The 15,189-nt window shown below is 59.2% G+C and overlaps 1 protein-coding gene across 8 annotated transcripts in view; it reads right to left on the bottom strand.

Annotated features, from left to right (window-relative positions):
- The window catches only part of AGAP3 (ArfGAP with GTPase domain, ankyrin repeat and PH domain 3), a 57,080-nt gene that overhangs the window by 25,113 nt on the left and 16,778 nt on the right, over positions 1 to 15,189 (bottom strand). For 5 of the 8 annotated variants that reach the window (XM_060107480.1, XM_060107481.1, XM_060107482.1 and 2 more), the window contains exons 2-6: positions 1,528 to 1,586; positions 1,181 to 1,268; positions 911 to 996; positions 624 to 765; positions 82 to 216 (exon numbers count right to left, since the gene is read on the bottom strand). In XM_060107480.1, the coding sequence (XP_059963463.1) occupies positions 82 to 216; positions 624 to 765; positions 911 to 996; positions 1,181 to 1,268; positions 1,528 to 1,586 (510 nt within the window). Of the gene's footprint in view, positions 1 to 81; positions 217 to 623; positions 766 to 910; positions 997 to 1,180; positions 1,269 to 1,527; positions 1,587 to 2,728; positions 3,621 to 15,189 lie in introns of those variants that run through there. The other 3 variants (XM_060107478.1, XM_060107484.1, XM_060107483.1) reach the window with 2 other exon arrangements.

Here is a 15,189-nt window from a genome sequence, read left to right as displayed (position 1 = left end):
AGCCACCCCCCCACGCCCCCGGCACCCCCCCCACCGCCTGCCTGACCCCCCTCTGGGGGAGCGTCCCTGGCGCCGAGTTACCGTCCTGGAAGACGCGCTCCACGTTGAGTCCGTAGGTGGCGCACGTCTCGTAGTAGGTGCAGCGCTTCAAGTCTGTGGACAGCTTGCGGGCCCTGCTGTCGTCGATGACCCGCGGGTTCGCAGCACTGATGGCGTCTGTTGGAGACGGGAGGGCGGGGGCTGACTCAGCCTGCTGAGAAGCTGAGGCTGCTGGCCAGCGGGCCGTTCGGCCAGAGGGTGGGTGGGCAAAGAGCCCGGGCAGCGGACGACACGGAGCACGAGAAGACGGGTGTCTGGGCCTCATTCCAGCTCTGCCACCGACTCACGGAGTGGGAACGAGCCAGCCACTCTGTTTATTCATCTCAAACTGTGGACACGACCACCACACGGATGGCAGGATCTTAGCTGGGGAAGACCCAGCGTGTACGGGGCAAAGAGGAGGCGCACGCTCTAGGGCGACACGAAAGGGCTGCTCCAGCGCCGGGAGGGCGGGGAGCCAGGCTTTCTCGTACCGGCCACCGGGGGGCCCAGAGCCCCTGCGTCACCCCCGCTGGCCCGCTCACCCTGCGTGCCCACCAGCACCATGGGCACCTCGCTGGCGTTGCGGAAGCTGCAGAGCCGCAGGAAGTAGTTGTACACCGTCTGGAAGCTGATCTCGTCCTCCAGGCTGAACACAAACACCACCGCGTCCACCCAGGCGGCAAACTAGGGGGGACCGAGCACAATTACCACCCTCACCTGGGCACAGGCGAACTGCGTACCCCTCTCCCCACAGGCAACCCTGCCCAGTCCCAACCGGGAACCTCGAGAAAGGGGCACCACAGACCAGGGCCGGGGGCAGGAGCATCACCTGGAGCTCGGGGGGGCCTCCTTCATCTCGTATCAGCAGCAGGTAACTCTGGCCGTCCACCACAATCTCCTTCTTAAACCGACCCCCTAGGACAGAGTTCACGGTCAGGCCCAAAACCACAAGAGCGAGCCCACGGGGGCCCAAACAGAAGAAATCCACAGCTTCCAACAGAGAAGACGCGAGCACTGAGAAAGACAAGGGGCTGGAGCCCCCCGCACAGACAACGGGAAGGAGGGACGGCGGCCATGAAGGCCGGCCCGCAACGCTCACCTTCTGGGGACTCCTCCTGGACATAGGTCCCCGTCAGATAGCGGTGCACCAGGGCCGACTTCCCACTAGACAGGTTCCCCACAATGCCCTGCGGGACAGGAAGGCGGGAGAGCAGCGGTCAGAGGGCAGGACGGAAGACACGGGGCAGGAAAGGCTAATACATCAGGAAGGAAAGGGACCAGTGCTGAGGATGGGCGAGCAAAGAGAAACAGGGAAGAGAGGGGAGACGGGAGAGACCAAGCCTAGAGACGGAAGGGACTGGAAGCAGGGGAAGCAACGCCGGCCCACCACTCCAGCCCGCACCCCCAGCCCCTGGGCTGCCTGGGCCTCCCCTGGGCCTCACTCACCACTTTAAGCTCCGGCACCGAACGGCTCAGGGTCCACTCCTGGCTGTTCACAAAGGAGTCTGCGGGAGAGAAGGCCGCCTGTCAGGACTGGGGTGGGACCCACACCTGTGCTATCCACCACCTGCTTTGCAGGCCAAGGCCAGACAACAGCACTCACTCCCTAGGTTCCTGGGAAGCAGCAGGAACGTTCTGCGCGGACGGGACGGAGCGATGCCAGCCCTCACTTCCGCTGGCCTGGCCCTGACCCCTGTCTTACCGCTCCAGCAAGGTGCGTAGTTACTACCTCGAGCCACACCCGGCCTGGCGCCCCCCACCTGCGGAGAGGCCTCCAGTGGGTCTCAGCCGGACCCAAGCTGGGCCTGCTGCGAGTAGGAACAGCTCACCCTTACAGGGTGCGGCCACCTACCGCATTCCTGGAAGCTGAAGAGGGAGGAGCCCTTACCTGGCCCTGTTCTGTGAGAGGCAGGTCCAATGGGGAGCAGCCCTCGTCCCCAGCCTCCTCCTGGGCAGGAGGCCACCACCGTCTCTGTCCCAGAGACCCGCCTCCGGGGCTCCTCCTGTCCAGTCCATCCTCAGCTCCTGACGGGCTCCAGCCACCCAGAGCCCCCCTCTCCTTTATCCTCTAGGTTGTAATGGACATCCTGCGGGCAGCTCCGGGCAGCGTGGGCCCGGGCCAGCCTCTCTGGCTGGGCTTGCTCCCCATCCCCGGGCTGTCTCGAACAGTACTTATGACGGTCGGGTCCACAAGCATTCCCCCAACTCATCTGCATAGGCAGCTAGAGGTGAGGGCTCGAGCCTCGCCTGGGAGCTAGAAATGCCGCTGTTCTAGGGTCCCACCCAGAGTCCGCTGGCTCCGAGGGAGTCTCCATCCCTCCCTTCCGGGCCCCAACTCCTCAGGCACCCAAAGTGATAAGGGGCCCTTCCGACCCGCTCTCATTCCACCACGCTAGGGCCACGGGTGGGAGGCCCTGCCTGGAGCCACCTGGAAGGCCGCCTCTGCCACAGACACCTTCTCCAGACCCACCGGCGACCCCAGAGCCTTGCCTGCCCGGCGCTGATCCCACTCGGCCAGCCCCGGCTAGCCCCCAGGCCCACACGGCACGCCCGCCTCTCCCAGGTAGGTTTCCGGTTTGTTTCACACCCGCCCTCAACCCCGGACTCCAACCAGGGAGGCCACGCAGGCCGGGGCTCTCCCCCTTACCGCTTGGCGCGCCCAGGAGCCCAGAGGCCGCGGCCGCCCGCCGGCTCCACAGCGGCTCGGAGGGCGCGGGCGCGGGCGCGGGCGCGGGCTCTCTCCGGCGGAAGCGGCTGGTGAGCAGCCTCCAGAGGCCGGCGGCAGTGTGGGGCCGGCCCGGCTCTGGCGCGGCGCTCGGGGCCTCGGCGCCCAGCAGCAGGTCGCGGCGGCTGGAGAAGGCACCCAGAGAGCTGGCGTCACCCTCGCTGCGGGTGCGCGCCCGGGGCAGCAGCCCCGACTCGGCGCGCCGGATCTCCTGGCCGTGGCGCAGACGGAAGCTGAAGCTCTTCCTCAGCACCGACAGGCCGTGCCGGGGGCCCGGGGAGCTGCGCCCACCGCCGCCGCCGCGGCGCAGCACCTGCCAGCGCTGGCTGCTCCACAGCGAGACGCCCCGCAGGAAACCCGCGCTGCCCGCGCGGCCCAGCCCCGCGCCAGCGCCCTCGGCCTCGGCCGCCAGCTCCAGGCGGTTCACCTCCAGGAACGTCATGCTGGTGGGCCGCGGCACCTGGGTCCGCCGGGGGCGGCTGCACCGGGTCGGCGCGGGGCTGGGCGACGGGCTAGGCGCGGCCGACGCGGGCCGGGGAGCCGGCGGGAGGCCGTCGGGGGGGCCGCGGCGGCTGAGACGCGGGCGCAGGAGGCCGAGCAGCAGGCCGCGGACGCCAGCGGCTGGTGGCCCCGGGCCGCCCGAGCACACGCTCCGCGGCCGCGCCGGCTGCTCGCGCACGGCGCACAGGGCGGAGGCGGCGCGGCCGGCCGGGGCGCCGTGCAGGTCCAGCGAGTCGCAGACGCTGAGGGCGCGGCGGCAGGCGGCGGGCCGCTCCCGGCTGCGGCTGTCCCCTGGCGGCCAGCCGCGCTCCATGCTCAGGGCCCGCGGGCGAGGGCCAGGCCCATGGTGAGCGGCGCGGGGCTGGGCCCGGGCCGGGGCCGCGGCCGAGGCGCACGGACCTCCGGCCTCTGGGCACCTGGTGTCGGCCGACCGAGTCCCTCAACGCCTCCACCTCGCAGCCGGCAAGCCCAGACCTGGAGAGGCCGGGAGCCAGCCCAACACCGAGAGAGACGTGGCAAGCCTGGCCTGGAACACCCAGGAACGGCGGCCGCAGGGGAGCCAGCCTGCTGGGGCAGCCCCCGAGCCCTGAGAAAACAGGAAATTCCAGCCCAGGGCTCCTCCTCGGTTGGAGCAGGCAGGTGAGGAGGTGTCATTAGGAGCAGGCCAAATAAGTAACAGTCCTCGGCACACCGCACACCGAGGTCGGTTTTGCAGAGAAGCAGGCCATTTTCTCTTTGTCCAGGGAAGAACCAGAAGGTGACCCACCAGGGTGGGAGTCGGTAAAAGCCTAAATGATGAGTCAGGAGTCTCCTTATCTGGAAAGTAGGGAGCCTCTACGAGGCAGTCCTGTCTTAGGTTGGGAAACTCGCAAATGCGAGTTGCTGGATGTTTGCTTCAGCTCTTCTGTTAATGACCGAGGCTGTCTTCTTCCCCTGGAGATTATAAAACCATCTGTACTAGGTTAAGTGTTGTCCTGCCCAAGGGCAGCAGAAAATCGAAGGATAACCTCTGGACCTGGACCATACAGTTCTGGACGAGTGACTCACTTCTGAGCCCCTGAAGTCTCCAGCCTCCACCCGCTGGCTGGTTCTCACCTCCTGTCCAGAGGCTGTGCAGAGGTGAAGCTTCAGACTGCAGTACTGGTTGGAGCCCGACGCTCAGCACCGATGCCCTGTGAACTTCACGTGTGTGGGCTGCAGGAGACACTCATTAAAGGCAGGGATCACTTCAGGACGGGGGCAGGGGGCAGCGAGTTGCCGTGCTGTGCTCTCCACTGCAGTTTAAACATCAGTCCTCTCCAAGGCGCTGGAGATGAGCCAGTTTACCATAATCCACAAGGACCCCAAGCAGATCAGGAGAAACCAGTTTAGGCGGTGGCAAGGAGGAGGGGGCTTGCACTTCCTTTAAAGACGTGATACTCCCAGGTCTCCTCCACCCCCAGTCCAACCCATCTCCCAGCGTTCCTGTCCCTCTCAGCTTTAGAATTCCACCGTCCCTGGTCAGAAGCAAAGTACAAGATAAAAGTGGCACATTCCTGAGGGGGCTGGGGTGGGGGAATGCCTGAGAAAGGCAGGGCCTCTCCATCCTAGGTGCTCCTGGGGAACGCAGAGCTGGAAACTCCCAAGTCCTGGGCTGGATCTCCCAGGCCTGGAGAGGCCCCGGGGCTGATTTCGTGTTTTCCTGGGACTAGTAATTAACAGCAATGAGGATGGCTTCTTCCTCTCCGGGACGCACCCCCCCCACATTAACAGTCGGTCCTGCAGAAGAGCCTTCCCCAGGCTCTTTCAGGCGTGGAGACAGGAATGCAACCCAGGAATCCTGACTCACGTTCCCAAGTTTAAGTCTCGAACACTGAACTGCCCTATCTTCGTATCTGTCTCTCTGTCTTCTCTCACACACGTAGGGGATTACCCCTCCCCCAGAGAAGAAGGCTGCTCCTTCCAAACCCTCCCCCCAAGCCAATGAAAATGCAAGCGCAGGACAGCAGCTATCAGAGACAAGTGGGGACTGAGGGGGGACGGGGGACAAGGTGCCGAACAGGGGATGGGCTGCTTCAGAACCCAACTGTCTAGCCTCAGGGGGAGAGGAGGAGGCTGGGATAGGAGAGTAAAAGGCCCCCAGTTACACACACACACACACACACACACACACACACACACGCGCACACAGGCTCCAGGACATGCAGCAGTGCCCAGTTCAGGAGGTGAACGAACATGCTACATTCTCAGAGGACACACCAGCTCCTGACTCCCCTTGTACCTGCAGAATCGGTCCAGGCGAAATGCTCAGACTGGGTCAATCCCAAACCTGGGACAGCTTCCTCTTCCTCACGGGGCTGCCTCCTTCCTATTCCTGCTTCCCAGAAACCTTTCCTGACTCAGGGAAACTAGACAGAGAAGGGCACCTGCCTGCACATAAATGTCCCAGGACATCAGCCAGTCAAAGACCCCAGAAAGGAGATCGGTGCAGGCACACACCTCTCTCCTCGTTGGTGTCACACACACACACCCCAGCCCGGGTCAGGGACAAGGTCTCTGCGTTCCATCTGCAAGATTCTACTCCAGAGACATGTGGCAAACAGCTTACTACTCAACACAGCCCAAAGGAAACTAGGACAACCCTAAAAAGCATCAGGCTGGGGCCACGTGGACTGTACAGAAATCCCATAAAACGAGCCCTCATGTCAGTTCTCTGACTCTTAAGGTCATCAGAAACACCAGGCTGAACCTGTCGCGTAGGGGTGAGACCCCACAGAAGCTTCTGGGGGAATTAAAGACGCACTCTCTCAATGCCTGCAGTGTGCATCCTGGGTGAGCATGGACACGCTTCCCTGGAGGCTGAGCGTGCAGAGGCTGAGCACTGAGCAGCCCCTTCTGTTCTGAGCGCAGGCAAACCAGAAGGAGAAGGGCCGACTCTAGAGCTGGCTGAGCTGGACTGGCTGCTCGGACCCGAGAGAGGAGGGCGCCTGCGTGTGCAGCTGTGGCCTGGGGCAGCAGGGGTGCACTGCTGAACCCAGGGTGTCTAGGGAGAAAGAGAAAGACCCCTGCATAAAAAAGGCAGGAGCGGGCTTCCCTGGTGGCGCAGTGGTTGAGAGTCCGCCTGCCGATGCAGGGGACACGGGTTCGTGCCCTGGTCTGGGAAGATCCCACGTGTAGCGGAGCAGATAGGCTTGTGAGCCGTGGCCACTAGGCCTGAGCGTCTGGAGCCGGGCTTCGCAACAGGAGAGGCCACAACAGGGAGAGGCCCGCGTACCACAAAAAAAAAAAAAAAAAGGCATGAGCTGTGAGGCACTGCACAGAAGCGGTGCACTGGTGGGGGGAAAAGGAAGGGCGGCCTCTGGCCCAGGAATCCCACAGAACCTCGTACCTCGTCTCCCTCAAATATTTGCTGGGTGATCCATTGATAAGTGTCGAGGCGCGCCCAGCTGAGGCCGCGCAGCAGCCGCAGAGAGCCTGTGGAGGTCCTTCTCAGAGCCCAGGAGGGGCTGGCTTTCTGCGGAAAGCCAAAGGCTGCGGCTTCCTCCCGCGGCCAGAGTGGTCCCAAGAGCTACGGGGCCCTCCGACGCCGGCTGGGATCTTCTTGCCCACAAGGTGGCGGCAACACATCTTCCTGCAGCCCGGTGGCCTCCAGCTGTGCGGCGAGGAAGGCGGTGAGGACCCCAGCAGTGGGCGGGCGGCGAGTGGCCACGCGGGTGGGCCAAGCCCCTCGACCACTGAGCTGAGGGAGGCGACGAGTGTCACAGCCGGAGGATCGCAAGGCCCGCAGGTCTCTAGCAAGCTCTGTCTTCTCTGCAGGTCACCGGGTTGGGGATTAGGGAGTCCGCAGAGACCCTAGGCTGCCCCCCCAACGACCTGCCGCTCACACGGGCGGCCTGCAGGACCGGCCTCCTTACAAGCCTCAGGAGTTGTCCACGGCTGTCACATTATTCATCTAACACTCATCCCTCTCGGATATTTTTCTGGTGTGTTTAAGGCTCCCCCGCTAGAACTCGGCCGGGCACGCAGGTGGTGTGCAATGATTCTGTGAATAAACGAGTGAATGAATGAATGAACGTACACCTTTGCTGAGCATGAACTGTGCACCCCAGCTTTTGTTCCCCCTTGTGGGGCGGGAGGCAGGCTTTTGAGAGACGGTCCCTGGCTGGCACAGTCTGTTGAAATAAATCACAGCCGAGATCAGACCGCAAGTGGAGAGGTATAGGGGTACGCTGGCAAAACACATGCTCTGGAGTCGAGAGAACTGGGTTCAAATTCAGCCTCTGGCACCTGTGAGCTGTGTGCCCATCAAGTCACCTGAACCTCACTGGGTCTCGAGGCTTAGTCTGTAAACTGGGGACAATCCCACCTTTCCAGCTGAAGTTGCTATGAAGACCAGTGGCGTGATTGTGGAGGGTACGGGACAGTGCCTGGCTCGCAGCAGGTGATCTACGAAAGCAGCCATTACATTACTACTGGGCAGGAGAGAGTCACACTGGACACAGGAACAACTTAGACCAGCGCCAGCTTTCTTTAGGTCGGAAATCTAGCTGGACACCTCAGCAGTTCCATAGCAGCTCAGACCTGTGCATCACCAGTCCCTCCATCTCTTCTTCTCCAAGAGACCGCAGAGGCGGACCTCAGAGATCCCCGAGGCCCTCTTGGATCACGTCTTTCTCTGAAAATCTGATGAAAGCGTTTATGGGCTGAACTGTGTTCCCCCCAAATTCATATTTTGGAGTCCTGACCTCCAGTACCTTAGAACATGACCTTATTTGGAAACAGGGTGGTTGCAGATGTAATTAGCTAAGATGAGGTCACCCTGGAGGAGAGTGGGCCCTATTCCCATATGCCTGGTGTCCTTATAAAAAGGGGAAATTTGGACACAGAGAGCCACGCACAGAGGGAAGACGATGTGAAGAGACATGGGGAGAAGACAGCCATCTACAAGCCAAGGAGAGACGCGCAGAACAGGTCCTCCTTAGTGCTTTAAGAGGGACATGAAACACACACAAAAGGGGCTGCCCTGGTGGCGCCATGGTTGAGAGTCCGCCTGCCGGTGCAGGGGACACAGGTTCGTGCCCCGGTCCGGGAAGATTCCACATGCCGCTGAGCGGCTGGGCCTGTGAGCCATGGCCGCTGAGCCTGCGCGTCCGGAGCCTGGGCTCCGCAACGGGAGAGGCCACAACAGTGAGAGGCCCAGGTACCGCAAAAAAAAAACACAAACAAAACAAACAAAAACACCACACAAAAGCTATAGATTCAAGGGGGCGGGCTCCTGGGGCCTGGCAGGTATGACTGCACAGAAAGGAGCCCCTTCCTGGACCCTCCCAGGGCTGCTCAGAGGAGCTGGGCCCCCTTGGCCCCATCTCCCAAGTTCAGGCGCCAGAGGGCTCTCCTCCCCCCATGGAAAGCTGAGAGGATCGAAGACCACCCTCTGTGGGGCAGTCAACCCAGCCTGGAAATGGCCTTCCAGCGCCAAATAGCTACTTGATAGCAATTTCGTTTTTTCTTCCTGTCCACAAAGTCTGGGCGAGGCACCATCCCTCTGTACGCCCCCAACCCCCCACGTCCTAACCTCATCCTAAAATCCCGAGGCAGACCCAGACAGACGAGACACAGCTCCCTGCTCAGACCAAGAAGCATCCATGGCTGAGGACCACGCCTTACGCCGAGAAAAGTCTGCTGCCTTTCAACAGCTCTCCCCAGAGGAGAAGGGAACAGTGTGTGCACCCCGAATCCCTCACAATCCTCCAACGACCCTGAAGGTGGTGTGAGCCTCACTGCTGTGGGCGGAGGGAACTCTGGACTCAGAAGGTAAAACTGCACGGTCCCTCGAGGCACTTTGCCTTTTCATCTCAATTTTGACACGTGTCCTGCATTTCATGTCTTTTTTAAAAAAATGTTTTAATGTAAATTTATTTATTTATTTTTGGCTGTGTCGGGTCTTCGTTGCTGCGCGCGGGCTTTCTCTAGTTGTGGCGAGCGGGGGCTACTCTTTGTTGTGGTGCGCGGGCTTCTCTTGTGGAGCACAGGCTCTAGGTGCGCGGGCTTCAGTAGTTGTGGCACGTGGGCTCAGGAGTTGTAGCTCACGAGCTCTAGAGCACAGGCTCAGTAGTTGTGGCTTGTGGGCTCTAGACCGCAGGCTCAGTAGTTGTGGCACACGGGCTTAGTTGCTCCGCGGCATGTGGGATCTTCCCGGAGCAGGGCTTGAACCCATGTCCCCTGCATTGGCAGGCGGATTCTTAACGACTGCGCCACCAGGGAAGCCCTCATCTGTCTTTATCATCCTACTCTGCGCACTTCACACACACAAAACCATTTAAGCCCTCTGAGAAAGGTACTGGTTTTCTTTTTTAAAGAAGTATTTATTTATTTATTTATTGGCCATGCCCTGCGGCATGCGTGATCTTAGTTCCACGACCAGGGATCAAACCCATGCCCCCTGAAGTGGACGCTTGGAGTCCTAACCACTGGACCGCCAGAGAAGTCCCGAAAGGTACTGTTCTGTTTCTTTGTTTGTTTGGTTGGTTTTTTGGGGGCTGCGTTGGGTCTTCGTTGCTGCGCGTGGGCTTTCTCTAGTTGTGGCGAGCGGGGGCTGCTCTTCTTTGCGGTGCACAGGCTTCTCATTGCTGCAGAGCACGGGCTCTACGTGCGCGGGCTTCAGCAGTTGTGGTACGTGGGCTCAGTAGTTGTGGCGCACGAGCTTAGTTGCTCCACGGCATGTGGGATCTTCCCGGACCAGGGCTCGAACCTGTGAGCCCTGCATTGGCAGGCGGATTCTTAACCACTGTGCCACCAGGGAAGCCTGAAAGGTACTGTTAATCTCCCCATTTTACAGATGAGGACTCTGAGGCACAGTGGCCAAGTAACGTGCCTAAGGTGAGGGCTGGTAGGTGGCTGAAGCTGACCTTCCAACCTAGGCCACCTGTCTGGCCTCGAGCCCTGAGGCCTGCTGAGCCTGGTGAGATTTCTGCTGGCACACAAGTTCATCTTGCAGGCAGCCCTCACCCGTCTTCCTTTCCTCCTGCCCGGGTACCTACATCGGGGTGGCCCAGCCTTGCCCTTCCCAGCAAGGGAACCTCCTTCCCAAAAGACTCCCCAGGGCTCCTCCTCACCCACCTTCCAAACAAACTGCTGCCCCCAAATCCCACTCTCCCAGCCCTGAATCAGTACGAGGGGCTGACACAGGTTCACGAGCCAGCCCTGCTAGGCATGCATGGCATTCACAAAGGAGAAGCCACCTCAACAGGCAAAAGGGGCGCTGTCTGGAGCTGAGGGGCCCTCGGCACAGCTCACGTTCATGCCATTAGACAGAGCCCAGAGTGGCCAGCCCGGGCCTGAGGTCAGACCACCCTCCTGAAGTGAAGACGCTTCCCTGGGCGACTGCCATCTTCCTGAGCCCTTCAGGTACCCAGCAACATGTGACAGTTAATTTCCTACTGTGAGACACGCCCTCCCCACCTCCCCCGGCAGGGGGTCCACTGCCCAGCGCTGCCTGGGCCACACACAGGACTGGAGTGGGGTGGGGACAACCCGATGAGGCCCCTGGGGGCACAGGGCTACCCCCCATCCCACTCTGCACACTCTTCTGCTCAACGCCAGCAAGCATTCCCAGTCCCACCAGTCCTCCCGCATCACAGAGCGACTGGGAGTGGCAATCAGAGCTTTGGCGCCTGGCAGTTGGGTTTCAGACTTTCCTCTTTTCTTTTTTTAATGTAAAAAGGGTTTTATTTGGAATTCCCTGGTGGTCCAGTGGTTAGGACTCCGCTCGTTCACTGCCGAGGGCCCGGGGGCCCGGGTTTGATCCCTGGTCAGGGAACTAAGATCCTGCAAGCCACGTGACACGGCCAGAAAACAAAAAAAGGGGGGAGGGTGCTTTTATTTGCAGGGGAGCAGGACTCTGTTGCACAAGCCAAATGCCATGTCGTCGTCTGACTCCTCGGCCTCCTCCCCATTCTCGTCTTTCTGCAGATCCTGGGGCAGTGGAGACGGCCACAGCCCCGGCAGCGGGTGAGCCGGCCAGCATGCCGATACCCCGGGCAATGACGGCCTCGACGTTTTTTCCTTTCAGCTCACAGATGACCTTGTTGAGCCGGTCATCGTCCGCCTCAGTGCTGCGATGTCCAGGATCTTCTTGATGTCCTTGGCGCTGGGGGAGCTGCTGTCCCCGAGGGCGGCCGGCAGGTAGGAGGTGACGCAGCGAGAGGCCTTGCACGGGCGACCTCAGAGGCATCAAGGACTCAGGCTTTCCTCTTCATTCTACTCTCATCTGTCTTCAGCCTGAGGACTCACCGCCCCACCGGCCTGTCAGCTCTCAGGCCTGGGCCCCCGGGCCACACCATCGCTGTGAAACAGCGTCAGGGAACCCTGGTGACCGCATGGGCGCTCAAGGGAGGCCACCCAGGAGGGAGCCCCAGAGGCCGCGTGGCCGACTGCGGCCTCCCCACGGCCCTCGGCTGCGAGATGAGAAGGGCGCAGAGGTCAAGGGCGTGTGCAGAGCTGCTGTGCTCTTCGAACTTACGCCACAGGCAGAGCCGACCAGGAGCCCCCGGCAGAACCCCTGCCCAGAGAGCAAGGGTCCCCGGCCCGTCAGCAACAACTGGGCAGTGGGGACGACACTCAGGGCAGAGGTGGAGGGGTCCCTGCAAACCATCTTCACAAACGCCCGTCCACAGCCTGCAGACCCCACGCGGGCGGGTCGGCTCCACCTCCCCTCCCGGCACCTTCACCTGTGCTCCTCTGTGCAACGGGCTCACTCAGCACACCTCCGCCCCGAGGCCTCGGACCTCAGCTGCCAGCCCTCGCCCCAACCTCGCCGAGCCCTGCACAGCTTGGCCGGGCAGCCGGGGAAGCCCACCGGCCGCGGAGTCTGCGTGGAGCTACGGCCGAGCCGCAGGGAAAGCTGTGCTGGACCCCGGGAGAGGGGGAGGCAGGACACAGTTTGCAACAAGGTTCCTGGATTTAAAGGACAGAGAGAGAAGATCGATAGATTCACTGCATAAAAATAAGGTCCTGAACGATTAAAAAAAAATTGTAAAAAAACCCCACAAAAAAACCTAAGAGAAATATAACTAAAGGGAAATCAACACCTGGACAAAAATGTGACTATGCTGATGGGTTAATATCACTAATACATGCAAAGTGCACAGATGTCACTTAAAAAAATAAATAAAATCTTGACAAAGTAAAGAAAGTACAAACAGCCAATTCACGTGGAAATCACTCGCTCTCACTTGGGACTCAAAGAAACAGAAATTAGAAATGAAGTTCTAGGGCTTCCCTGGTGGCGCAGTGGTTAAGAATCTGCCTGCCAATGCAGGGGACACGGATTCGAGCCCTGGTCCAGGGAGATCCCACATGCCGCAGAGCAACTAAACCCGTGCGCCAGAACGACTGAGCCTGCACTCTAGAGCCTTCGAGCCACAACTACTGAAGCCTGTGCCCTCTAGAGCCCACGTGCCGCAACTACTGAGCCCGTGTGCTGCAACTACTGAAGCCCACGCACCTAGAGCCCGTGCTCCGCAACAAGAGAAGCCACCGCAAGGAGAAGCCCACGCACTGCAATGAAGAGTAGCCCCTGCTCGCCGCAACTAGGAATGAAGACCCAACGCAGCCAAAAATAAATAAATAAAATGTTTAAAAAAATGAAGTTCCACTTCTCACCTACCAAAGCCTTAACATGACTTTTGTGTCCGTGAGGCCCAGTGCTGGCAAGCGTGCATGTGCCCAACCCCCGTCCCCAGCAGCTCAGCCCTTTGCCCCTCATACTAAATTAGCCACAGGGACTCCAACAGAGACCGTCTGACATGGACACAAAGGTTTAGGCCCAAAGAAGTCCAGCACTTCCAAAAAAGTGAAATCAACCAGAGTGTCCACCAATACGGGAACAAGGGAGTAAGCGACAGTGTCTCCAGATGGTGGGACATCATGCAGCCACTTAAAATAACATCTGCAGGGGGCTTCTCTGGCCATCCAGTGGTGAAGCCTCCACCTCCCACTGCAGGGGGCATGGGTTCCATCCCCGGTCGGGGAACTAAGATCCCACATGCTGCACAGCACAGCCATAAATGAACAAATAAACAAGTAAATAATAAAATAACATCTGTAGAGACTTTTTTACTCAGCACAGCAGCAACACTTGTGATCGTTTTTTTAAAAAAGCAAGATACAAAACTGTACATAACATGGACCCAGGTAAAAAACGCAGAGAAGGGGCTTCCCTAGTGGCGCAGTGGTTGGGGGGTCCGCCTGCCAATGCAGGGGACACGGGTTCGTGCCCCGGTCAGGGAAGATCCCACATGCCGTGGAGTGGCTGGGCCCGTGAGCCATGGCCACTGAGCCTGTGCGTCCGGAGGCTGTGCTCTGCAACAGGAGAGGCCACAGCAGTGAGAGGCCCGCGTACCGCAAAAAAAAAAAAAATCACAGGGAAAAAGGAACATATCAAAATGAGGACAGAGGCCAGCTGTGGCGGTTAGGACCTGCAGTGGTTTTTTTCTGCCTCTATTTTTCTGCAAAATGTACATTTCACCCTGTTTCCTAAAATGTTTGTAGAGAATACACTACAAAGGAAACAGAAGAAACAGAGAGGAGTGTTTCACCTAGCGATGAGGGCTGGGTGAGGGAAGAAATGTTTCGCCAGAAAAACACGTGGGTTTGCACTCTCCCGGCTGAACCCTCGGCCCCCAGAGGCCCCCGAGCCTCCACACCTGCAGCGGCTCTGGGTCACCACACAGCCTGACTGGGGGTCACAACAGCTTTCCAACTCCAGCTCTGCGCGGGACACAAAAGAAGAAAGTGGGCTGGGACTAGTCTAATACACATGCACTTTGCCCTTCTTTTTAGAATTATATTTTACAGTGTAAAAGCACATTCACAACACGCTGGGGAAGCTGCTCTTCATCCTCTGCCTCCTTCCCTTTCCTTCACATGGAAGCTTCCAGAATGAGTGTCCCCTCCCATCCCCAAAGCCCCAGTGCTAGGACTTGGACTTAGCATTTCACCACAATGCCCGGCCTGGGAGCAAGGAGCAGCTGCTTACACAATATGCTGGCAGGCCTCCCCAGTCCCTGGGTACAGGCCTCACTTATCCATCATCCAGCTGTTCCCCTACTGAGGGCCATTCAGGTGGCTTCCTTTTTTTTCTTTAAACCTCTACAAGCAAGGCTGTAATCAACACCTGTGTACCTGTGTGTTTTCTTTCTTTTTCTTTTTTCATAGATTTATTTATTTATTTTTGGCGGCGTTGGGTCTTCGTTGCTATGCGCGGGCTTCTCATTGTGGTGGCTTCTCTTGTTGCAGAGCACGGGCTCTAGGTGCGTGGGCTTCAGTAGTTGTGGCTCGTGGGCTCTAGAGCGCAGGCTCAGTAGTTGTGGCGCACGGGCTTAGCCGCTCCGCGGCATGTGGGATCTTCCCGGACCAGGGCTTGCACCTGTGTCCCCTGCATTGGCAGGCGGATTCTTAACCACTGCGCCACCAGGGAAGTCCCACCTATGTGTTTTCTTTCCATAGGTTACATTTCCATGCCCCAAAGTAGAAAAGTTGGGTTCAAAGAAAAATATGAATTTTTCATGTTCATGGATAATGCCTGATTACTTTTCCAAACAGGCGGCAGCAATTCACTGCCCCCCCATTCCCCCACCAGCAACACATGAGAACACCCACTGCGCCACTCTCACCAGCATCAAGAGTCATCAGCTCACTTTCTGCTACTGAACGAGGAACCCAGTACCTTGCTCTTCAGATCTGTGTTTCCCTGATGACTCTGAGGCTAAGCATCTTTTCATGGTCACCAACAATTTCCATTTCCTCTTCTCTGAATTGTCTGCCTGGTCCTATTCTTTGTCCACTTGTCTTTGGGTTTTTTTGTTTTGTTTTGTTTTTTGGTTGCACCGGGTCTTAGTTGC

The sequence above is a fragment of the Mesoplodon densirostris genome, chromosome 9 (genome assembly GCF_025265405.1).
Source record: "Mesoplodon densirostris isolate mMesDen1 chromosome 9, mMesDen1 primary haplotype, whole genome shotgun sequence".
In the NCBI taxonomy this organism is placed as follows: Eukaryota; Metazoa; Chordata; class Mammalia; order Artiodactyla; family Ziphiidae; genus Mesoplodon; species Mesoplodon densirostris.
The sequence above is the reverse complement of the archived record's forward strand: the minus strand, read 5'-3'. Positions and strand labels throughout refer to the sequence as shown.